Raw genomic sequence first — 27,548 nt, forward strand, 5'->3', positions numbered from 1 at the left:
GAGCTTGAAATCACTGCAGATGCCTAACAGTAGACCCAGTATCTCATGTACTGCTAAGCCTAAACCAAGAAATTTTTACTTCTGACAACGCTTTCTGCAAGTCACAGATAAAAAAAAAAACTTTTTTTTTCTTGAAATCAGAAAGAATATTTTTCATGGTATCAGAACAGTAAAATGGTTTTTGTGAATGTTATTTTTTGGAAGATTTATGAGTTTTGCAATATAAACTGTAGTGGTTCATGAAGAAACCAAGTGAAACGTCACAACAAATATTTAACTATCAAGCGGGTCTCAATGTTCAGAACAGAGTAAGTATGTTATTGTTTGTTTTACTTTGAACAGAGTAAGTACGCTATTGTTTGTTCTAGTTTGAACAGAGGAAGTATGTTATTTTTGTTCTAGTTTGAATATAGTAAGTATTTTATTGTTTATTCTAGTTTGAAAGGAGTAAGTAAGTTATTGTTTGTTCTGGTTTGAAAGATGTATTTTATATACAGAACACAAATCAGGAGAAGTACACATTGTCGTGTTCATAGATGATTAATGAAGAGAAATACACAAAGTTGCGCTGACAAAACAGCAAAGAAGAGAAATACACATTATTGTGTTGACAGAACATTAATTACGAAAAATATACATCGTTAAGTTGATATTATTAAGTTGAGAACCTTTAATACATATCAAAAGGTTAAAAGTCAAGTACTTGAGTAAATATCATAATTACGTTTTTGAAGTACAGTACCTGAAAATTTTACTCTGAGACAGTGAACGGTCACTATATATATTTTGAAGTCGAATCATGTCATCCTCAGGAATGTCAAATGAAAATCAATGTAAAACACCCCCCCCCCACACCTATACACCATTATTCACGTGATATATTAGTTTAAATATTGAACCTAATGGAGATGTGACTTGTTTAAAATATGATCATTAGTTTGACACGCTTCATTGTTTCTATAGTTTTCTTACGATCAATATGTATACATTATCTGAAGTTACAGATATGGTTTCTCAATTGTACCCTTGATGTTTGATATTTTTATGGCTGGGTTTGAAACTGAAATATGGTTTAGTTGTGGCAGCATGGTTAATAAACTCGATGGGTTCTGTTAATTTCGAAACTAATTTTACGTATTACATTGAATAGTAGAATACACTGTCTTGATGTATTGATGTAGTAAAAAGTGTCTTAATGTTTTAGTTAAGACTGACCTCCTCTTTATCATAAATATTTATCTGTTATCACGCTAACACACCAAGAATCTTGTTTTTATAGTTACGTTCTAAACCAGGAGATTTAAACATTAAACTGGTGTTAATGGAACATCTAATATCGAACTCATCCGTGAGAAGTTTTAATAACATACAAATGATTAGAAATATGCTAAATCTAAGATTTGATATAATAGATAAAACTAAATGACATAACGGCTAGAAATAGTTGATAAATTAAATATGCAATGAAATACAGTATAAACATCACACTATAATTCCCAAATCTTAAATAATGACGAACAGACATCAGGTCAGCTCAGAAGATGTTACATGTTCTATGTGTAATCTACCTAGTTATATGAACAATGGTTTTTTTGTGTGTATATATAAACATATATATGGTTTGTTCTGATTTTGTACATATATATATATATATATATATCAACATATATATGGTTTCTTCTGAATTTGTATATACATAAACGTATATACATATAAATATGATTTGTTTCGATATTGTGTATATATATATATAAACTGAGTTTTGTGTGATATGATAATGTTGGTATGAGTTTTGTGTGTCAGGATAATGTTGGTATGAGTTTTGTATGTCAGAGTAATGTTAACATGGGTTTTTTTGTGGCATGATAATGTTGGTATGAGTTTTGTATGTCAGAGTAATGTTAACATGGGTTTTTTTGTGGCATGATAATGTTGGTATGAGTTTTGCGAGAGCGTACGATTCAGAACACTTGGGAATTACTCTCCCAACGAAATAGGCAATGCAGCTAAACTCGAGGCTTGAAAGAGTATAAGGAAATTTGAAACCGAGGGGGTAACTGTCAGAGTTTCTAGGAAATATGTAGCCAGTAAACGGGTCGTTGTCTCCAGGTCCACATCACGTGATCTGTTGGTAACTCGAAGTCACACTTATTTTTTTATACAAGTAAAAGGAAGAAATAATTATAACGTTGGTGGTCTAGAGGTCACGTTATTCCTATTCGTTCTTCTCGGGTCGTTATTTTATTTTACAAATTAGAAACAAGAGGTATATAACAAACTTTTACACAAATTACAGAACACTTGCACAGAAGTTGGGGGTGATTAATTTTTACTAATCCTTTCATTGAAATAAATAAATATAGTCCTGTTTGTGAATTTATATAAACCTAAACTATTTCAGAAAATTGCAGGGATATGTCTCCCTTTCGGGGATTGTAAGATCACAGATAGCATTTTGTAAAAATTTAGAAGAAGTTGCAGACACAAAAATTATTTCTAGGAGGATACTTGAGTTACTTAATATGTTTGTCATAGTATACCAGCGAAATAAATAAATACGCTTTCTGTCTCACAATACGATATTTTCACGTGCATGTATTGTTCACAAATAAAAAAGAACACCCTCCACATTACAACAACAACAAGTAAACCAATCATAAACACCGAGTCCACAATCCTCTTCATTACAACAAGAATTAGCCAACCAATCACAAACCCGGAATGTAAAACCCTCTACATCACATTCTGAACTAGCCAACCAATCACAAACATCATGGTTTCTATTTAAGTACTTGATGTAATCAGTTGTGGAGAACGGTACACATCCTTATTTCCCTTGACAAGCAGGCTCCATAATTCGATTATTCAAGGTTATCCAAACAAGTTAAACGTTGGAATCTACAACATGTGGTGAATTGAAATCACAATATAGCTTACGTCCATCCTCCATGTGGTGTTATAAAGTACACTCGAAATGAACAGGTAAGACTCTAAACCGAAATAACAGTAGGTTCAGTGAGATTAACAATAACGTTCTCCTAATCAGAAGTGACAAAGTCTGACACTGTTACTTCCCAAGAAAACATAGCTTTGGTTATATAAGACACTTGAATCTTAACTAGGAAAAAATTTAATAACATCTCTGAGAACGAGAGAAAACTAATTCTGTTAGGATTATATGAGTCCATCAGAATATTCCAGACTGCCATATTAGGCACTCATCAGTCAAGCCTTATTAAAACAGAATACAAAAGATAAACATCAGTTCCCGACATATCGGTCCTCGAGCAAGATCAACAATTTTCATATTCAATTCTTGCACTCAACTACACGAGTGTTCCTTAATCTTAAAACGACAATTAAGATAAAAATAGTTAATTGCAATCTTACATGACAGTTTATTATACACCTTGGATACTGCATTCTATGGTTTATTACATATTCACATGACACATTTTACTCTTCTACGAATGTTTTTTTCACATTCTACAATTCTCTATAACACCTTGCACTGTTTTACACAGAACCTAAACCTTGCAATCCTGTATGACTCTTCTACCATGTTATCTTGTATATAATATAGACTTCACAACCCTGTATGACTCCTCAACCATGTTATCTTGTGTATAATCTAGACTTCACAACATTGTATTATTTGTTGAAACTGAAGGCCTAGGAAACATGGAAGCTATATTTTGACACTTGTTGTTCGAGTCATATAATGTTGGAATGTTAATTTTAAAGAAGTTTAACTTTTGTTACATTTTTCACAGATTAACATGATAAACTTTCACAGAATTGTTTAATTTATCGTTTGTCTCTTTGATGTTTTCCAGTATCAAAGTCGGAATGCTTAAATGGACTAATGCTGTGTTCAGATTTAATCAAGGTAAATCACTTATATTGTTCATTTAGTAAATCTATTGCTAAAATAAGATTTAATCAAGGTAAAACACTTATATTTTTCATTTAGTAAATCTATTACTAAAATCAGATTTAATCATGGTAAAACACTTATATTGTTTAGCTATAAAATGTATTAAATCAGATTTAATCATGGTAAAACACTTATATTGTTCATTTAGTAAATCTATTGCTAAAAATAAGTGATAGAAAAAAATTCACCATTCTTGTATGAAAAGTGTCTAACATTTTTAAGCACAGAAAAAGGTTATTTCAGTTTGCTTAATAGAACTAATAGTTTCATTCTACAAAATATCTGTTGATGGTATATTTTCACAGATCTTTCTAACGCTGTAGTGTCATTGTTCTCATATTACTCACATATCTAGACACCATTATGTCACGTTTGAGACAGTAATTTTATATCCAATAATGGTTTGGGGAAGTAAAAAAACGGTAAAAAAACTGTCATCGAGACGGGTATCGGTTTGAATTAGGAAATGCAGTCGGTTAACTTCCACAGCATGTGTAGTAATTAAAGAAAAACAAAATTTTAATGTTTAAGGCACTCCGTAGCTAACAGGGACCTAAACATGATCTGAAGTGAAACAGAGAATGACTTCAGCGTTCGGGAGTTATTAAAAAAACTGAGGTCAAAGGTCGGTCTGGAGGCCATGTTTTAGCGTCATCTGCAAGTGTGGACGCAAACCATCCTTTAGCATTGATGTGTCTTTTTCAGACATTTATAAATTACGTGACACGAGACAAACAGTAAGAGAAGAAAATAGACAAAATTTAATGTGTGTATGTATATAGTTCGAATAATAATAATACGTTTAATTCAATTTATGTTTTGTGTTAATAAAAACTGTAATCCAAACAAAAGGTTGAAATATCTTGAAAACACTTCTACACTTACAGCTGATTTCAAATAAACGGGACAAATATTATGCATGAAAAATAGACAAGTTGTGCAAGTCTAAAGAAATAATATAAAAGTGAGCCAGTTTTGGTGGAACTAAAACAAGCAGCAATATGAAAGTGAAAAGAGCCGTTTCTTGTCCAATTAAACAATAATGTTCATTTAATTTTATTAAAAATATATTTAAAATAGTTTTAAAACATTACTTTTTACTTAAATAACTTCCTCTGGGCTTACGACGTTAAAAAATTATATTTTGATACCCGCGGTGGACAAACACAGAAAGATCATAATCGTTTGTTTTGAATTTCGCGCAAAGCTACTCGAGGGCTATCTGCGCTAGCTGTTCCTAATTTATCAGTGTAAGACTAGAGGGAAAGCAACTAGTCATCACTACCCACCGCCAGGTCTTGGGCTACTTTTTACCAACGAATAGTGGGACTGACCGTCACATTATAACGCCCCACGAGTCGAACGCCTTAACCCACCTGGCCATTATATAAATTATGTAAGGTTGAAGCTTTGTAATATCCACAGCAAGTAAAAGTGAGTTATAATATATAGGAAGGCCATACAATGTTGAGGAATTTGTCAAAGCGTATTTTTGATATATGTCTTTATGTATTATCATTTTTTTCATGATTTATTTTTGTACAAATATTATTCAAATTGCTCTAAATTTTATCACCATTTTATAATTTAGATCGTGTTTGCGCAGTACTTCATTAAGAAAATTCTGGTGTCATTTAGAACATATTCGGTCATATTCCAAGTTCGATTTACTTTATAAATGTTTATTATCAAATATTTACATTTCAATTGTTGATAATAAAATATTTACATGATAAATGTTTATTATCAAATACTTACATCATAGATGTTATTTTTAATTTCCCATGTACATTTCAAATAGATACATTCTAGCACTCTTATATTAAACTTAAGATTTATTTCTTACCTTCATTACCTCTATAATTTCATTTTTCATCCAGTTTAGTTTTTTTACGAATACACTTAGTATCCTAGATTAAACAAGTACTATTGTGTTAATTCACTCACTGGTTCTAACATTAATATTATGTGAATTCAAAAACTGGTTATCACATTAGTATTGTTATCTTGATTCACAAACCGGTTATCACATTAATATTATGTTATATTAATTCACTTACTGGTTACTACATTAGTATTATTATGTCAGTTCACTAAATGCTCATCACATTAGTACTGTTATATTAATTCTCTTACTCGTTATCACATTAGTATTGTTGTGTTAATTCACCAATTGGTTATCACATTAGTATTCTTATGTTAATTCCCTCACTGTTTATAACATCAATATTATGTGAATTCACTAACTGATTATCACATTAGTATTGTTATTTTAATTGATAAACTGGATATCACATTAGGATTGTTATGTTATGTTAATTCACTTATTGGTTATAACATTAATCTTAGGTGAATTCACTAACCTGTTATCACATTAGTATTGTTATCTTAATTCACACACTGGTTATCACATTAATATTATGTTATGTTAATTCACTTACTGGTTATTTCACAAGCATTGTTGTGTTAATTGACGGACTGGTTGTCACATTAGTATTGTTATCTTAATTCATTAACTGGTTATCACATTAGTATTGTTATCTTAATTAATTAACTGGTTATCACATTAGTATTGTTAGGTTAATTCATTAACTGGTTATCACATTAGTATTATTGTTTTAATTCACTCACTGTTTATAACTTCAATATTATGTGAATTCACTAATTTGTTATCACATTAGTATTGTTATCTTAATTTATTAACTGGTTATCACATTAGTATTGTTAGGTTAATTCACTCAGTAATTATTACATTAGTATTGTTATGTTAATTCACCAGTAATTAGTACATTAGTATTGTTATGTTAATTCACTAACTAGTTATTACATTAGTATTGTTGTGTTAATTCACGCAATAGATAAAACATTAGTATTGTTTTGTTATGTTAATTCAGTTACTTGTTATATATTAGTAATCTTATGCTAATTCACTATCTGGTTATCATATATGCATTGTTATGTTAATTCACATACTGGTTATCACTTTAGTATTGGTGTGTTAATTCAATAATTGATTATCACATTAGTATTGCTATGTTAATTCACTCACTGGTTATTACATTAGTATTGTTGTGTTAATTCAATAATTGGTTATCACATTAGTATTGTTATGCCAATTCACTCATTGGTTATCAGATTAGTATCTTCATGTTTATTAACTAACTGGTTTTTACAGTAGCAGTGTTATGTTAATTCACAAACTGTTTATGACATTAGTAATGTTATGCTAATTCACTCATTGGGTATCACAGTATTGTTATATTAATTCTCGAACTCGTTATTACAGTAGTATTGTTATCATATTATCTGATTTAAGTATTTCACACTTGACGGTGCTCGTTCGAATTCTCAGGTTTGATAAATTAAATGTTAGATGGAAAGAGAAGTGAAATAACAAAAATGCTAATATTTATCTATTTTGTTATTGTTAATTTATGTTACTTGTCATCTAAAGTTTTTGATAAAATAAGTTAAGACAATATATAGTACTCAATACCTTTATTTTTTCATTGAAACATTAGTTTTTAGCAAGACACTTCATGTTTACTGGAAAACTTGCCAAATTTCATGTAGACACATAAATCGTTTCGGATGATATATCTACACAATGCCTCAGCTATTTCATCACACATCTTTTCACCAATTTCCTATCTAACCTCCCCATGCTTCATGGAATGCCAGATTTATTTTCCACACCCTCCTAAATAGTTTAAGGATTTTCTTGAACCCATAAGGTTTTATTTCTTTTAATCTAACATCTAAATTAAACAAATTACAACATTCAGTGCTGACGAGAAAACCCACTTGTAGCGAAAATATATATATGTAAAAACGGCTGGTTTGGGTTGAGAAAATTTTTATGTAGAGGAGCGAACAACGTTTCGACCCACCTCGGTCATCGTCAGGTTCACGATGTTGTGTGTGAATGTAACTTTTGTTTTTTACTCCTCCCGATAATTATTTGCAACAATGTCGATATCGCCAACTATAAAAACAACACGCTTCAACTTTATATATTGCTGTAACAACGATACATGAAGTATGTCACAAGGATCACGTATTTCACGTGTTGATACTCCCTTTTACCACGTACCATTTTAAGTCAATGTTTCAATACACGCAGAATTTTGTTCTGATATTAACATGTTTACCGAAACTAGTTGATTCTAAGTTATATTAAATAATTTTAATTATTATGCAAACAAAAAAATCGTTTTTATTATTGTTACTCGTAATGGTTACAGACGCTCTCAATAATCAGCCATGACTTACAGTAGAGTAACTCACGTTTTATGGTAATCAGATTCTTTTCCTCTAAACTATCTTTCTCTTACCAGGACAAAAACGGTACAATCTTCTAAACGTCAAGCAAAGCCTACACAAGTAACTAGTATAGTATGTGTTTGGTAGTTAGTTTCCCGTAAAACTTTATTTGTTAGTAAACCTTTTTTTTAGAAAAACTTACTGTTTTTATCTAGAAAGTAATCGCCATGTTTTTCTATAGGAGCTGAAGTGATCTCAGATCTTCCAAAGCTAGACAAAGAAATAGTAAACAACAACCTCAACACAGATGGTACAATGCACAATCTTCATTCACCACCTCCTAATCCACCGAATATGACTGCAGGTACAAATGTGTCTGATGAGTCTCTCAGGAACATTCTTGCCTATCCACCACCAGAGGGCAGAATTATTAGAAACAGCCAGACTTGCGCAGAAACTCTTTTACCCCTCAGGTAATTTTCAAGCAAGTTTGTTCATTGACATTTTATTTCGCGAAATATATTTAATATTCAGTTTTATTTTAGAAGTAAATTTACATTTGTTTTAACAGTGGAAGTAATTTTTGAAACATCCGACATATATGATGCATGACTATATAAAGTTGTTAATAGTACAGTAATTAGTGTATCTGTACTAGCTTGGAACGCACACCAGTTTGTCCTATGTATTAGACATTTATGTTAAATTAGAAAACGTTTCTATATGATTAGTTATTTTTATGTTGGAAGAAGTTGTTAAAACCCGAGACAACAGAATAATGAATAGCTTACAGGGTCATGCATGGCTACGTGGGTTAAGGTGTTCGACTCGTAATCTGAGGGTCGCGGGTTCGAATCCCCTTCGCACCAAACATGCTCGCCCTTTCAGCCGTGGGGGCGTTATAATGTTACGATCAATCCCACTATTCGTTGGTAAAAGAGTAGTCCAAGAGCTGGCGGTGGGTGGTGATGACTAGCTGCTTTCCCTCTAGTCTTACACTAGTAAATTAGGTACGGTTAGTTCAGATAGCCCTCGTGTAGCTTTGCGCGAAATAAAAAACAACAACAACAACAACAACAAAAAGAAGCATAGAGAAATGGAAGGTATTTGAAAATTGTAATTGTCTTGTTCATATTGATATTAATTAAAATCAATCTGTTATTGTTTTTTTTACTTTGCAGAAGGCGGAGACACCCTGATGATACAGTACACGTACTAAGCTGTTTGTACGCCAAGCTCTTGGTGATGGTTACTTTAGTATTGGTGCTTACAGAAGTTATGGATAACGATGTAAACATACATTTTTTTCACGTAAGTTTTATCTTGAGTTGATAAGACTTTTTGAATAACTTTCCAAATATAAACTGAAATGTGTCAAGGTTTAAAAAATGTATCTGAAATATTAATAATGAATATGTTTCTCTATTATTATAAGCGGCCAAGCATGACCAAGTGGGTAAGGCACTCGACTCGTAATATGAGGGTCGCGAGTTAGAATCCCCTTTACACCAAACTTGCTCGTCCTTTCAGCCGTGGGGGCGTTATTATGTACGATCAATCCCACTATTCGTTGGTAAAAGAGTAGCCCAAGAGTTGGCGGTGGGTGATGATGATTTGCTGTCTTCCTTCTAGTCTTACACTGCTAAATTAGGGATGGTTAGCGCAGATAACCCTCGAGTAGCTTTTCGCGAAATTCAAAATCAAACAAACATTATTATAAACAGAAAACGTTGACATCAGTCAGGGGCCTACTTTTTGATTCAAGATAGCTTATTCAATTTTTTTATCAGGTAACAGTAATCGTTGGAAGTAAGTATTCTTTAGTAAAAATTTGTTTCTGAAGTATTTATTCTAGTCTTTGTTATTGTCGCCTTATTGTTTTTTTTTGTACGTGATAGATTCGTATATATTTTATAACTTTATAATTGTTAGGCCTACACATAATATCTCAACTCTATAATGGCTAGGCCTTCATATTACACCATAATCTTATTATTTACTAGGTATACACATTACATCTGTTGAAAATTTGGGTGATAAATACGTAACTGAATACAGTCAATTGTTTCATTTCTATTGTATAATGAAGTAACTTAGTTTTTCTTTCTCACATATCTGCATCTATTATTCTCTAGGGCTATATTTTCACCTACTTGTTAGGTGGTGCTGTGATCTGCTTATTGTATATATACATCGCCATGATGATAAACAAACGTCCTGAATTGACTGGTAGTGCCTCATCACCTTTAGAGGGCACTGTTGACCCTGAGGCGATTGTAATGAGGCGAAGAATTTCTTATTACTCATCAGATATTAGTATTTATATACGAGTAGGGTCTTTGGGTAAGACGAGTTCAAAATATTTTTCTGTCAGTTTAAGAATTAAATAATTTCCGCATTCATTAATGTATAAATTTACTTAACTAGTCCATTTCTTCCTACTAATTTTAAATTATTGTTCTTGGTAATTATGTATATAATTTTCTATAGTTTGTTCATGTAAAACCATGTTGAAATAAAATACTGATATAATAGTTCATTACATATTTGATATAATATTGTTGAAATTTAAGTTGTCTTTGTAGTATTATTATATTTCGCAAGATGACAGCACACACTATACTGTCATTAATTATTTAAAATATTTTGAAGGAAATACTAACATTTAGTTTTTAATACCTTACTTAGTTATATTACAATCACTTCATCAAAACAACTATTATGATTAGTGTAAAGATGTAAGTGATCACAAATTTGTGATGGACCAATACTAAGCCTAAATTTCACTGAGATTATGTTATATACACAATTATCTTCAACAACTTACATGTTGACACTTCTACCATTTTTGCATTACACGATTGTTTTCCTTAAGTTATAAGATGGAACTTCTAGTAATTTGTTATGCATGATTATCTACAATAATTTATGAGCTGACAATTCAAGTAGTTTGTTTTTTATACACAGTTGTTTTTGTTAACTTATAAGTTATTTGTTAAAGTTATGATCCAGCCATTAAATTACGTAACATAAAAGTCTTTCTTTACTAACAAAGAACACAAACGTCCAAATACATAGTATGACAAGTTCTGTCAATTCAATCCCATTACGTCCAGATATTATAAATGAACTTTAGAAGTACGAAGGTCAACAGCACATTAGCTAAAGATACGAAGACCGTTCGGGTTGTTAACATTGACTAGAAGTTAAATCCTGTTTACAGTTTTACATTCACATTCTAGAAAATCTGATAGGTTTTATTTTGTGTTTTTCTTTGTAATACACAGTGTTTGGTTTTGGTACTCTCATCTTGCTTGGTTTGGAAATCACCGCTCATTCTACTCAGGATGTGTCTTGTGTAAATAAACTCAGTATGGCTCAACCATCTCTACAGGCTCTTTTCACGCTTCTCCAGATGGTGTTCCTCTTTCTCAATGCTCAAGTAAGACTTGTTAGCAGTTAGTTTAAGACGTATATCAAGTTATTTGTATATTCAACTGGTGTTTGACGACCAAATTATACCCCAGTTATGTCAACATTTAATTTCTATCGATAAATAATAGCCAGCTATTTGAAAATAATACCGATTTCTATAATATGAACATTTCTTTTGTACGAATCTACCATCATAAAACAAGAGAGATCCAAATAATATTAGCATTAGCTTTCTAAGAATCTACAGTATGTAAAAAAGACAATACCAATTATATTATCATTATCTTTCTAAGAGTCTATTGTCTGTAAACAAGACAGATACCAATAATGTTATCATTACCTTTCTAAGAGTCTATTGTCTGTAAACAAGACAGATACCAATAATATTATCATTACCTTTCAAAGAGTCTATTGTCTGTAAACAAGACAGATACCAATAATATTATCATTATCTTTCTAAGAATGTATTTTTGGTAAAAAAATAAATCTTGATGGTATAAAGATTTCTGTGTTTTTAAGAGCTTACCATTTGTAAACAAGGCAGTTTTCAATAATGTTAACAATAACTTATAAGGAAGATGTTTCCCAACGATGTTAACAGGTGATTATTCCTAACAGTTCTGTCTCTATTGAGTATACTTCTCACATTTGTAACAGCTGTTGGATACTGTAATTATGTAGTTTCACCAAATACCAATGGTTTCAAATATCAGTTATATGTTCTATTCTAACTGACACAAAAGCCACCTATTATTGTTCTTGTGATTTTTTTCTCATTCTTTGTAATCAGTTGTGAAACTAATCATTCAATTCCTCTAAATCGATTTCAGGGAGTGGACGTATGAATACTATTTGATCTGACGACCCCTTAAGTTTTAACTGTTGTCTTTCATTGTTTATTTCAAACTTTAATGGAGTGTTTCCTCTAGAAATGTACATCAACTTTAGTTCATCCTAATTTGTATATCTTTATCTGTTATGGCACCGTTGAAGGAGTCATGTGTCAACAAATCCATTGTCACGTGGAATATCATGGTAAAATTAATTTGGTATGTCTTCAGAAACCTTTCATAACTCTGGCTAAGATTTCTTCTTTCCTTCAGAACTTTGTTCTGAATAATTCTTTCCGGTGTGACACACCAAACTTGTTGGATGATACAATTACCAATGACTGCTTGTTATTATGACTCCCACACAGATAATTAAAGCTGGTACCTTTAAACGGGCAGTAAGTTGCAAGGTTGTTTACTCTTCTACTTGCTGTCTCTGTGTCTGAAATATTTCAGATGGTAGCTTTCCAGCACACTCTTAGCCTCGTATTTCTTAAAGATTAAATACAGTTTACAACAAGACACTTCGTAACCTTAGAGAGGTAAAATATAGTTCACAATAAAATATTTTTTAATCTTTAAGTTGTAAAATATAGCTTAGAACAAAATATTTCTTAGCCTTAAAGTGTTAGAATATTGTAACCTAACTCACTTGTTTAACAGCCGTATATTATAGGTCTAAATTAAGTGTTTACAGACGTTTATTGTAGGCATAACTTACCTGTTTAATTGTAATATATTGTAGTCCTATCTATCCTATACAAACGTAGACTTCAGGTCCAAGTCACCTGTTTAATATTAATTTCCATCACCATTTTAAAGCCCTGTAGTAAAGTGGTTTATCATTATTGTTGAGATAGAAGTTTTGTTGAACATTTGAAACTTTGTAGTAAAATGGTGTATATAAAGTCATTACAATACATGAGAATTTACCATTTGAACTTCCTTTAGTTGTTAGGTTTTCTCACATGCTCAAAGTTTGTTTGTCAAGCACAAAGTGTTACAGGCTCTGCCCATCACAAGGATCGAATCTCAAGTTTTAGCGTTCTTAACCTTCAAATTTACTGATAAGAATAAGATGAGGAAAACATATTTAACGAAAATACGAAAAGGTAACAGTATTTTGTTATAATGAATGGTTTTGTTTTTTGTATACCCAAATATTGTTTCAGGAATATGTGAAACTTTATTTATGGTTGTAGGAGATCATTTGCTCACTGGGATGGTTTCGTCATATTGCTCTCATGCACGTCGTAGCAACAAACGTAGCAGTCTGGATAAGGCAAGTCACGTGGGAAGTGGCACGAGAATGGGAAAACCTAAATCATTTGAAAATTAATTCGAAGGATCGTTGGCCATTGGATAGTTATAATTTCACTCTTCACACATTCAACGAGAAAGGAGACCACAGTATTTTCTGTAAGGACAAGTTACAAGTTTTATCCTTTTTTCTGAAGCTATTTTACGAGATTGTAGAAAGGTAAATTAAAATTGAGCTTTATGTAAATACCCAAAACATCTGTATGTCAAAGTTTAGTTTGTTCTGAATTTCGCGTAAAGCTACACGAGGGATATCTGCGTAAGCTGTCCCTAATTTACTAGTGACGGGCTAGAGGAAACACTACCCATCACCATCTGACTGACTGTCACATTATAATGCGAGCATGTTCGGTGAAGGGGATTCAAACCCGCAACTTTCAGATTGTGAGTCAAGCGCCTAAACCACTAGATCATGCCAAGCCCGTATGTAAAAACAATTAATTTACTGTCCGATATAAATTATACAAAGGCATACAATTTATTACATTTTATTTATTACTACTTATTTTAAATATTCAACAATTGCCAGGTGGTTAGGGCGCTCGACTCACAATCTGAGGGTCGCGGGTTCGAATCCCCGTAACGCTAAATATGCTCGCCCCTCCAGCCGTGGAGGCACTACAATGTTATGGTCAATACCATGATTCGTTCACAAAAGAGTAGCCTACGAGTTGGCAGTGGATAATGATGACAAGCTCCTTCCCTCTAATCTGACACTGCTAAATAAGGGATGGATCGCGCTCGTGTAGTTTTGCGTAAAATTCAAAACAAACAGACTTTTGGCGTTGAAGGAGTAGAGTGGGTTAAATTTCCCATAGTTCTCAGTGATTCTAAATTATGATACTTTGATCTCAACTTTTTAAGTAATTATAACAGTTTATTTAATTATAAGACAAATGTCTACTTTCTATAAGTCCAACTTATATAACAGGTTTCACGACTCAGATTTTTCTGATGTTTATCAAATGCTTACCTAATTTCCAAGTAATGATTTACACACTTTCAGAAGATGACTGTCCTTATGAGTGAAAGCATTTTATCTTAAGTTTTTTTTTTAGATTAATATTTTAGTTGCAACTTCTTTTAAGTTATCTGGTTAAAATAATTTAACTTTCAATAAAAAAAACAACTGTAAATGAGTTTATTACTTTTTAAACATTTTTGTAAGTTTGAACTTTGTACACTGTTGCAAGTTGTTGTAAGCCTCCTTTACAAATGACATTAAAACCTCTGTAAGTATACTGGAACTAAAGTAAAATCAAATCAGTTTATATGCACGAAGTAACTGCGGTAGAACTAACTTATTCTACTATCTTGAAGACTGTAACCTTTTTTAACTATATTATGTGTGTGTGTATATATATATATATACACATTATACTTTTGAATATGCTTAAAATTACATATCACACTTAGAGTTTTTAAGATGTCCGAGAGCTGTCTTATTCAATCGTTTGATCTGAATGTTATCATTAAAACTCGCAAGTGCTGGCTTAACTTCACTAGCAACATGTTAATAGAAACTCTGAATATAATACAAAACTAACTTATAAACTTACTCACAGTGTTTGTTTGCTAACCGATCGAGTAAATTACAAGCTTATGTCGAAGTGTCGTTTGTGCAATTACACCTACCAGTGAATATAACCTAAAATAACAGTAGCTGTAATTAGAAAACTGAAGAAGTACAGAGTGGCTGTAATTGCAAAACTAAGGAAGTACAGAGTGGCTGTAACTGCAAAACTGAAGAAGTACAGAGTGGCTGTAATTAGAAAACTGAAGAAGTACAGAGGTGATGTAATTACAAAACTGGAGAAGAAGAAAACATGAACTGATAAATCCAACGATTAAACCAGACACACATCTTTCTATACCAGCTCAAGAGGTCGTACATAATACGCCATTTATTATATAATTTTTAAAAGGACATGAATTTGGTATACATCTGTTATTACTATGGCTATGCCATCTGTGAATGAAGAACATTCCTGGACTATTGTAGCCATGTCACTACTAAACCAGTTCAACCACAGCTTAGTTTGAAGTAATTTCTAGAGTTGGCAGGTCGAGTGGTTAAAAAGAAGTTATTCATATTTCTGCCTATTTACAATGACTGGCTTTAACATCTTTAAGCAACCTTCCACTTGAGAGCCATTACAAGAAATACTAGTAGCTGCTATCTAACAGATTTGTAGCGACACAAAGCAAGGTTTAAGAGCACAGTATAAAGGAAATAGAGACCTTAGCTGTACTTGCAGAAAATTAGAAAAGTCTTGTTCAGTTATTTTACCCAGGTCCGTCATGTGAAATGGTGGATTCATTGACACATGATTAATTCGTATGTGTCGTAACAGACGAGGTTAATGAAGCTCTGTAATGGACATGCAAGTTGAATTTTTTATATATTTACAGCTAATCAAAATGATGATATAGAAGAAACAGGATCATCAAATAGGGTATTATTGGAACGTAAACTTCCTGCGACAACCAGTTGCACAGAATGAAGGAAATAAATTGGAAAACAATGGGTGTAACTTGTAAGAACATTCTGCCAGGAATTGCAACCAGTAGGGATAAACAAGTCAGAAAAATAAATTGTTAGGAATGTGAGAAACATTGTCATTACATCTCAGACTATGGTAATAAATTATTGAGGAAATACTGTGAAGATGAATCTTCAGTCAGAATCGTATCAAAGGAACAAAATGAGCTAAAAAGTTCTTGAAAAAATATAAACTAGTAGCACTCATGGGGCAAAACTAAACTTGTAAATCAATGCACAAGTCAGTGAGATTATTGATGGGAAACATTGCAGTATGTTGATTGAGGAAGACGGAAGCTAAAAGTACTCTAACTGTGGAGAACTTCTATAAATCTCATGATGTGTGATTGACATTGAAAAAGAGTGTATATTAGAAAACAACTTCATGTGGAGATATCTGATGTGAGTTTATGATAGCTTCAGGAAATCACAGTACAATATACGACAACAGATGTTAAACTTTCATTGGTAATAACAGAATAGTACTGTGTTACCAAGAATTGAATTATAACACTAGTACGTACGTAATATGAGTACGTTTTCATCCAGTAGCATGGTGTAATATAATCGAATACTACAACATGTTTTGAGATATTATTAGTTCAATGAGCTCTCGTGGTTCTACAGAACAAAGATGTCTTCAATAAGGCTATGTACAGAACAAACCATAGAATTCGAGTCAAATTTTGTTCTGACGTATCAAGGTATGGAGCTTTATAGGTATTTCTTCCATGTCAGTTTTAATCATCTTCAAAGAAAAATGTAGGAAATTTGGTCTCAAGTCCTGACAGCTTAACATCTTAATTACAAGAGTTGTATAACAGAAACGGTTGGTGTCTTATAAGTAAAGGAATGCTATACATTGGATCCTTGTTTTTACAGTATAAAATATATATGCTCCAGTGGCCCTTATGATTTGGGCAAAATAAATAAAATATCATATGATTGATTCTGGAATGGCAGTCCCAATACACCAAATAGCCAAATGGTTCCCACTTGTAAAATAGGCTGAGGCTTTCAAAAAGATAGAAGTAATGAAGACACAAGGAGTAGTAGAGCTGAGTGACATCATCTGTTATATTTCTGAAGAAATATATGAGTCCACAAGATTTTTGAATATTTCTAGTACATGAATGTAGCCACAAAAAATGGATGTCTATCCACTGCTAAGGATTTACTCAAAACGATTTTCAGTATTGTATTTTAAAATTATATATTGGCAAATGTATTTAAAAAAAGCGGATAGAGAGAAGACAACCTTTACTTTAATTCTAGCCTCCTCCAATGGCTGTAGACTTACAATGCTAGAAACCACGTTTCGATACCCGTGGTGATCAGAGCACAGGTAGCCCACTGTGAGGCTTTATGCTTGATTCCAACCAACCAACCTTTATTGTAGGAAGGGGATTGTGACAGTGTGTCGTGTTATCGTTGTATTATGAGAAGTATCTGCTATATTTCAATTATTATTGTTTGCTCTTTCTCAATTGCCGTAGAACATTGTACTCATTTACTTAAGCAATATAACTGCACATGAGAAGAGTTTTGATAATGGATTATGAAAAGATAATGAAGTTCATAGACTGGTTGATAAAAGAGAACCTTAAGCTGTCAACAGGTGTTCCCTGGGACACGCAGTCAGCAGAGAGGGAGTGTTTACAGATCCACTAAAGATGAATCTGTTCAGAATTGGATAACATCTAATAACATCTGTCAGGTAAGATAACTTCTTCGACTGTGTTCTTACAATCGTTATTTAATGACACAGCTTGTCATCTATACAAATTATTCGAAAACCAAGTACGTTTTTAAACAAGCATTTAACAAACTGAAGAAGGAATTAACCACTGTTTCTGTATGCATATCCAACTCTTGAAAATCCATTCATGTTAGACACATATGCTAGTGATTATGCAGTATATTCATAAATATAATGCAGAAAGAGCATGTTCTCTTACTATAGCAAGGTTGCGCAGATAGCCCTTGAGTAGCTTTGCGCGAAATTCAAAACAAACAAACAAACTATAGCAAGGCAATAAATGCTGCAGAAATGAGGTATTTTATAGCCCCAAAAAACTATTAAATGTTGTTTGAGGCCTAAGTAATTTTCACCATTACCTTTACGAATAAAAGTTGACATTCCAGACAAACCATGTTTCAGCAAAATGATCAGTGATTTTTTGTAATCCAGTAGGCTGGATAGCAAGATGACTTCAGAAACTCCAGGAAAACAAATAACATTTTGCAACACTCTGGATGGGTCTGATGCACTACCAAATACATTACAACAACTGTGAGAAGCACAACCAACCTGACATCAGAATTAACATTAAACTTTATTCAGAAGGCAATACTTTGTAACAAATTATTCCATTGCTCAAGAAGAGCAGAGAAAACCTTTTGGGTTAAACAGTCACTCCATGTATCTGAAAGACAAAGATGTACCGGGCTCAGTGTATAAGAGGGCTTATTGTATCAGCAGTTGAAAGACACTATTAGCATAAATAATGACTTTACTATACGCTTCCAAAGTCTTTACACTCAGAAGCACATGTCATATCCACAACTTTCCAACAGCCATAAATATAGGTGTTAAGGAGACACTGGAAAGACTAGGAAAACATTTCTATATGATTGGGTGCAGAAGATCTGTAGAGAATTGGTGTTTCTCAGATGAACTATGGTGTGAGTCGCTCTTGATGGATTTTGTTCTCTGCCAGTGAGTAACAGTGTGCATAAATATATCATGCTTGTGAGGGAGTATTTCATCAAATGGGCACAAAGCAGAAACTCTATTAATCACTTTGTTTGAAGTTTTGGTGTGACTATCGGACTTGACTTAAATCAGGGACAGAACTGTGAATCAGCATTGTGGAATTGTTTTAAATGGTTCTCTAGTTTTTGTTACAGTAAGTGTTTAATTAGATTGTTACAAAGTACACATCAGATTTGAACTATCATAGAAAATCAACCCTTCGTTATTATTTTGACGGAATAATGGAATGATACAACCATACACATTTAAATAAATTGGTAATTTATTTGGATGAACACCTGAAAATTTGAGATCAAAACCGTTCACTTCCATCTATGAGTTGTCGAATAATGTTTCGGAAAGAGTTCGAAGTGTCATTGGATCTTCTATATGTAGTTATTCAAAACCTTTAGAAAATCCTGCAGAATAACTAAGAAATACCACTGGCATCATCTTGACTCTACTTGGATAATGATAAAATGAATAATTACTATTATTGTAATTCTGATAAAACTGGAATTTTTCGTTTTTGGCTTGATTATACAATATCTGATGTAGAGGGAAACAAACTGTAAGGTTAAGCAGGAGTTGGGAAGAACCATAAGTTGTAGTTAAACAGCAAGGTGGCTTACAGAATCCAGAATATGAATTCAAGCCGAAGGTCATCCACAGTAATTGTCTTTGGAAATAAGCAAATGAGAGAATGCCCAGCTGAGTAAAAATAAAATACTCTATTAATGATGAGTCAACTTAATGGATCCTGTCGAGAGTCACCAGTGAGTTTTAACCATCTATCTAGAGGAAACTTTCCTGATGATAAAACAGCGTGTAAGGATAAGAGACAAGTACTCATCCCATCCGTGTTACCATAACCTTCGAAAAGTGAAACATCCAAAACCTTTTTTGAGTACTGTTGTATCTAGGCATTCAGATTGTTCAAGAGTATTCCCAACTAAGAATGGGATAGTGTTGTGAACTATATTTTTAATATTTTGTTGCAATCTTTAATTTCAATGTTTTATGTCTACCAAGTCCAAGAAGCTTCTCACTTTTTAACTTTCATGAACTTTCTACATCTTGGCATCATCGTAACGACGAGCCCTCTCTAGCAGACATGTATTTAATATTATTAAGTAACTTAATCAATAAGTGAAATATTCACCAAAGTTATTCAGTGTTACAAGTAAGAGTTTTGAATCTATCTTGCTACCATGAGATTAGCAATTGTGATAATTTATTGACTAACTTTAATTAGTAAATTTACAACTACACTAAGTGGACAGTTTGTAAGCTTGAGTTAAAGTGAATGTAGCCTTTATCAAACGTTATCCGAGAAATAAATTAATGCATTGTATTATTGTTATGTGGACTATACTTCGCAATATTTTTATCAAATAATCCAACGGAACCCAAGTCTCACCTAATGACAGAATAAGGTACAACAGTTATAATTTCGATATTTCTTTGCTAGAGGGAGCTAATCATAATTAATTATGTAATGGTTTATAAACTTTATACAGTATGTAGAAATAAGAGTACAGTTTAAATATTAACTAGTATTCTGTGTATCAATGAGTGAATTAATGAGTTACTTTGTTGAATGTCATTTAGTGAATTATACAGTGAGAGTTATTTTATTTATTTTTCTGTTGTTCAATAGTTTGTGAGTTAGTGGTTGTGTTTATCATTGGTTAATTAGTGAAGAAATTATGAAAGTAAGTTTACAAGTCAGTTTGGTGTGCATTAGTTTCGGAGTTTCTGTTGAAACGTTGTTTATGAAATTAAGTTTATCAGTGAATGTAACCTGTGACATACGGTAAAAATTAAATCAGCTAATTCAGTATCGTTACATGGAATGGACTAGGCATTATGTTCTATTAAATAAACCAAATCCTCACACATTTTACCACAATGTTTGAATTTTGTCCAGTTTGTTTTATAGTTCAATGTTATAATGGGTTGTTTATATTTCTATAATATAGTCTCCGATACGGAAGGTGACGGTGGTTGTTTTAACCACTGTGTATGTAGTTGTTTGTGTGTTTCTCAATAATATTTCTCGTAAACGTTTGAGTGGATTTTAGTAAAGGTTTGTACATACTAGGACTATGACCCAGCTCAGAACAATTAGTTTTTGAAATGTCAAAGTTATAGAAAAGCCACGAGAATGATAAACCCCTATCTGTTAACACCGGGACCAGTTTTTTACACTATTTTTGTTCTATAGTTCACTCAAAAATAAACGGATTTTGATTAAACGTGATGGAAATATTCAGAATATTATTCCTTATTTTTTCTGCCATAAAACAATTAATGTTCATTGATAACGACGGTTATACAGACACATTTTTGTATTTCTTCATTAATACGAAGTGACAGACTATAAGCTCTACTGAGTGCCCCTCTAGTTTTAATATATTTACTGAAACTCAATGCTAAGCAAGGTTTTCGTTTAATACCAGAAGTCATCAGCTGAATGGATTTTAAACTTCTATGGTATCAATGAAGAAAAATGTGGAAGCAACACATTGTTGTAACATATTCTGTCACTGGGTGAATCCTTTAGTTTGTTTGGTTAAAATAATGCCAAGTGATGGCCACGTGATGTAACAATAATGTTGGCTACAGGATACATTCACTTTGACACAAGTTGTAAGCCTAAAACAAACTTTTCAATATAAATTTACAAACAACTTTAGGCTTACTATACTAGTAATGCTTAACAAAGGTTTCCTCAGTTGATAACAAGTCTGTCTTACTTACTTATTAGCTTATGGAAACATTAGTTCTTACTGAATAACTTAACTGGATCAGTGTTCTGAACAAGTACTCAATATCTCACTGGCTTCTCATTCACTGATCACCAGCACTTATAAACAATACACTCTTATCTTTATATACTGATCGAAATGACATCATCGTAACATTTCTAGGTGTTCTAGGACTAATCTTGTGATGTTACTTCATTTAAAATCATGCACCCTCTAGTAAGTATCAGGATTAAAACAGTAACAATATATTGTGTAACATGGCTCTGTTTACAACATCAAACCTAAAATTTTGTGTCAGTAACAATATATTGTGTAACATGGTTCTGTTTACAACACCAAGCCTAAAGTTTTGTGTCAGTAACAATATATTGTGTAGCATGGTTCTGTTTACAACATCAAACCTAAAGTTTTGTGTCAGTAACAATATATTGTGTAACATGGTTCTGTTTACAACACCAAACCTAAAGTTTTGTGTCAGTAACAATATATTGTGTAACATGGTTCTGTTTACAACACCAAACCTAAAGTTTTGTGTCAGTAACAATATATTGTGTAATATGGTTCTGTTTACAACATCAAACCTAAAGTTTTGTGTCTTGCTATTTAAACATTAAATTTAAAAATAGTGTTTTAGGCCATGTTTACCATCTAGACGTTTTTGTTGTTATTCAGCCGGAAGGAAGTTTAACATAACGTGTTGAGCGTGGCCTTAATGTCTGGGAACAATTTGAGTGATATGTAAAAGAGCTTGAGAGAATTGATGAACAAGTTAGAGTGAGTTATAAAATTACGTAATTATTATAGGCATGATTTAATTGGTTAGTTTAGTGCTATGAAAACTGGATTTCTGTTTTGTCAAAAACTAACGATAATGATTTTAGGAGTAAGTGAAATAATACGTTAGACACAGCATGTCTATATAAGGTGAATACTGCTACACGTAGAACTTGGAGATGAAGAAATGAAACATTACTGTGATCATTAAATGGATTGCACTATTATTTTTACCGAATAATCCAAAAGACCAAAAATTAGTAGAAAAATACAAGAATTTAATGGAAAAATTATAAGAACGAGACTAGTAGTATAGAACAGTCATGAGCACAGATAAGCTTGATCAAAGAAAAGATAAAGAAATTATCGAAAAATTACAGCAACGAAAGAGAAAATCATTATTAAAGAAATAACCGAAATGGTACACGTAAATGTAGTAATGTATATCACGTCAAGGATAAAATATTTCTGAAACTTACTTGACAAATACAATAATCAAACACCTAAATCATTATTATATCTACCCAGGAATTTGACCTGTTAACTGTGCATTATTGAATAGGAGAGTACATTTGGACTACACCTGTCATCATCATTAATTAGCCATCTAATAATGCAGGATCTTCGTAGACTGTTTCCACTACACCACTTTAACAAGCTGAAAAATATAGTTGGTGAATTCAACATTGAAAGGCACCACTGATGCGTACCAAGTAGTGTTTGAAATAATGTCCAAAGAGAATAGATGACGTTGTGAATAATATGGCATTCATCTTGCTGCACGTTTGAAATGACCAGCTTCAACAACTGAGAGCTGTAACAACTACTAAGTGTCAATACCGATATCATCACACAGATCTGGAGTTGGGTCACATCAGAAGGGCGTTTCTAAAACAGAGTTTAGGAGTGAAGTAAGAGGATGAATGATGTTTAGACAAACTTGCTGAAATAGATCATTAACGTGAAATAAGGGATTTGTTGGCGTGCAGCCAATATAACAGTGAAAGAGTATATAAAATTTAGATTAAAGCAAACTATATTAATTGAAGATGGGACTAAAATGAATTAAAAATGGAGGTAAACAGTTAAAGATATTTAGAAAAAATTATGGGATTTTTAGATCAGATAGATTTTTAGACCAATCCATCCATAAAACATGGATTTTAAAGCTGTGTGTGTGGACTAACAACCATTCAAATAAACCTAGGTGCCGATATTCTGGCGATAATAAGATGCGAATTGAACCAGATTGAAAAGATAGAGAGAGAACTAACCGTTTATTGGGAAACATAAACCATCTGAAGTTCAGTTGACAATAACCTTATGTACCTTGGTTAACATAAGGGATTAATAATTTAAATAAATCAGACCATAAATCAATACATTTGTTTTATACAAACCCTACATGTATATGACTTGGTAATGAAATACGCTGCAGAGATGAAACAAGAAGAACTATGGATGTAAAGAGAAAGTGGTCATAAAATGGGGTAAGACAGAAACGAGGATGGTCATCTAATGGTGGTTGTTGGCAACTGACTTTATATGGTAACATAGATGTGTGGATAATTGGTATATAGAAGAACTACATAATTGAAACTGAATTTATATGGTAACACAGATATAATTGGTGTATAGAATAATTACATAATTTGAACTCACTTCATATGGTAACACAGATGTGTAAATAATTGGTATAGAGAAAAGTACATAATTGGAATTGACTTTATATGGTAACACAGATGTGTGGGTAATTGATATACAGAAGAAGTACATATTGGGAACTCATTTCATATGGTAACATAGATGTGTGGATAAATGGTGTGGAACAGAACTGCATATTGGGAACTGACTTCACCTGGAAACTCACGAGATTTTACTCGTTTGAAACAGAACACTCACCCTAAATATTGTTTAAAATAGAAACATGAAACCCGATCTCCCTCTCGAATGATTTATATATTCTACTATCGAGATGTTAATGAGGGTTAATAATGTTAAAATAGCACTCTAAATGTTGATATGTACAAAACATTGTTAATAGTTATATGTCATTATAACGTTTATATTTTTATATTTATTATACTCATAGTTACACGTCACAATACTGTTCATATTTTTATATTTATTATACTCATAGTTACATGTCACAATACTGTTCATATTTTTATATTTATTATACTCATAGTTACATGTCACAATACTGTTCATATTTTTATATTTATTATACTCATAGTTACATGTCACAATACTGTTCATATTTTTATATTTATTATACTCATAGTTACATGTCAGAATACTGTTCATATTTTTAGAGCTCTTATATACAAAGATATATGTCATTACCGTGTCAATATTTTTGTAGCTCTTACCTAAACTTATGTGCCACCATAGTTTTCATATTTCTATAACTTATTCTGAGTTATATGTCATTATATTGTTCACTTTTCTGAACCTTTTATCATCATTTATATGTTACTATTGTATTCATATTCTGTAGCTATTATTGTGAGTTAAATGTCATCATAGTGTCTGAAATTTATATGGCTCTTATACTCAGTTACGTGTCAATATAGTGTTTATGTTTTTATAACTCATATTTTCAGAGCTATATGTGTTATTACAAGGTCATTGTTTCTGTAGCTTTTGTACACAGGGCTAAATATCACTAAAATGTTTATGCTTTTCTAGATCTTATCTGGAGAAACATTTCATTATAGTGTAAATATTTTTATTATCTCTTCCTCAGTTATATATTGCTATCGTGTTTTTATTTCTGTAACTCTTATACTCACAGTTATGTCACTATAATATTCATATTTCTGAAGCTCTTACCATGAGTTATATGTCATTATATTATTCATATTTCTATAGCTGATATTCTCAGTTATGTGTCAGTATATGATTTATAATTCTATAGCATTTACCGTCAGAGTTATGTCATTATATTGTACATATTTCTGTAGCTCTTAACTACAGAAAAAAACGCCAGTATAAGGTCAATATTTGTATGGTTCCTATTCTTAGGTCAACGTGTCAGTACATAATGTTATTATATTATAGAACCTGTTCTCAGATCAACGCGTCAGTATATAAAGTTATTATATTATAAAACCTAACCTAAGGTCAAGATGTCAGTATATAATGTAATTTTATTATAAATCCTATCTTTAGATCAAAATGCCAGTACATAATATTATTATATTAAAACATTGGTTCTCACATCAATGCGTCAGTATATAACGTTATTATATGATAAAACCTTTACTCAAATTAAAATGTCAGTATATAATATTATTATATTAAAACATCTGTTCTCAGTTAAACTTGTCAGTATATAATATTATTATATTATAAAACCGCTCCTCATATCAACGTGTCAGTATACAATATTATTATATTATTAAACCATTCCTCATATCAACGTGTCAGTATGTAATGTTATTATATTATTAAACCATCCTTAGGTTAACGTGTTAGTGTATATTGTTAATACAGCATTTATTTTCCCTTGGTGAAATAATCCTTAAGTCGAGAAGGCCACTTGAGATGGGCTGAGATATATAGTTATTTTCCCCATTTAAAGACATTTATGAGTAACAATTTAATATTGAATCTTTAAATTTCAATGTCTTATACCATAGTGTTTTTATCGTCACTCATAACTATTGCTATTTTATCCTTACTTTTGTATTGTTTGATAGTACCTAAACACATATTAATATAGACTTAAAAATAGAGAGGTGGATATTTAAAGCTCACTTCAAATCGAATAGAAAAACTGTTCAATGATTTTGCTCTTCAGCATAGATTACCTGTCAAGTCTTTGGTTTAGTTTGAACCATTGAATATTAATACAAGTACAGTAGGTAGTTTACCATGTTTATTTTCATCTTTTCTTCCTCTCAGTTACACGCCAGTGCCGATGGAGAATACAAGATGGCGGTAAAATGGAATCTATGACGGCTCTTATCAACTGTCTTCAAAATTCAAAGTCCGGTTGGATCTGGGATAAATCCACCCCATTTTTATATTCTTTTGTAATTCAGTATAGCTTAATTGGCTCTGTGATGACTTACTACCTTTGGAAAAACATCAATGCTTTTGGCAGACGTCAGAGAAAATCTGTTATATCTGAATATGAAGATGATGCTTGCCAGACCACTTATTTCACAACTGATTGCAGAGGAGCCAATAAGGGTTTGTTTCTGGGGCTCCTCGTTCTTGTTGCTGGTATCATGGTTATTGTCCTCTTTTACGTCAGAAGAGAAGATGACACTATGTATTTTGATGCACTCTTTGCAAATGTTGTTCTTCATTCGGCTATCCTGTTTTTCTCGACGATTGCTGTGTTTATTGGATTGGCACGTATTCCACATCTTAGTCCACGGAATCGACGAGCTCGCAAACTGAATGGATTTCTGCAACACATTGGTGTTCTCGCTGCTTATGGATATGGACTTTTTGGAATGGTAGTGGGAGGACTGGAAGTTCACAGTGTTAAACACATGGTGCTGTTTATTGACGGCGGATTAATCGTAATCAACTCTTTTCTTCAATCACTGTTCATTCACCAGGTCCTCCGGAGGTCCTGTGGCTATAAAGAAGAGTTACTGAAGGCTCGTCCTGGACGACAGGTCGTCACGTTCTTGGTGTTTAGTAATATGGCTCTTTGGTTAATGGAGACTTTCACTGCCCAGGATTATGTCACCAGTCGTCTACAACTGAACTTCTTCGGTGAGAGAGTCTGGGGAATTATTTGTCGTGTTCTGATGCCACTAATGGTGTTTTATAGATTCCATTCTTCGGCTGCCTTGATGGATGCGTGGAGAAATGCGTATAAACCTAAAAATATTTGACTGTCTAAAAGTGAACTCTATATTTCTCTTAATCATTAAAACGGACAAGAGTTTTAAATTTA

At 32.2% G+C, this 27,548-nt stretch overlaps 1 protein-coding gene across 3 annotated transcripts; it reads left to right on the plus strand.

Moving 5' to 3' along the window:
• Positions 1–20: 20 nt before the first annotated feature.
• Positions 21–27,548, plus strand: LOC143236762 (proton channel OtopLc-like). 3 transcript variants are annotated; one of them, XM_076475274.1, is made up of 8 exons: positions 21–308; positions 3,837–3,889; positions 8,442–8,673; positions 9,382–9,511; positions 10,336–10,543; positions 11,488–11,642; positions 13,668–13,884; positions 26,537–27,548. In XM_076475274.1, the coding sequence occupies exons 1-8, from the start codon at positions 295–297 to the stop codon at positions 27,484–27,486; spliced, it is 1,959 nt and encodes a 652-aa protein (XP_076331389.1). In that variant the 5' UTR covers positions 21–294; the 3' UTR covers positions 27,487–27,548. The 3 variants fall into 3 exon arrangements, with proteins under 3 accessions (XP_076331389.1, XP_076331391.1, XP_076331390.1); XM_076475276.1 differs by having other exon boundaries at positions 9,382–9,490; XM_076475275.1 differs by lacking the exon at positions 21–308 and adding an exon at positions 2,810–2,982.

The sequence above is a fragment of the Tachypleus tridentatus genome, chromosome 13 (assembly GCF_004210375.1).
Source record: "Tachypleus tridentatus isolate NWPU-2018 chromosome 13, ASM421037v1, whole genome shotgun sequence".
Lineage (NCBI taxonomy): Eukaryota > Metazoa > Arthropoda > Merostomata > Xiphosura > Limulidae > Tachypleus > Tachypleus tridentatus.

What these genes read in the sequence shown, in the direction of transcription:
- LOC143236762 (XM_076475274.1), top strand. An exon ending in TGTGTTCAGATTTAATCAAG is followed by an intron (nt 3,890 to 8,441) that starts GTAAATCACTTA and finishes GTTTTTCTATAG; the next exon opens with GAGCTGAAGTGATCTCAGAT. An exon ending in TATACGAGTAGGGTCTTTGG is followed by an intron (nt 10,544 to 11,487) that starts GTAAGACGAGTT and finishes TGTAATACACAG; the next exon opens with TGTTTGGTTTTGGTACTCTC.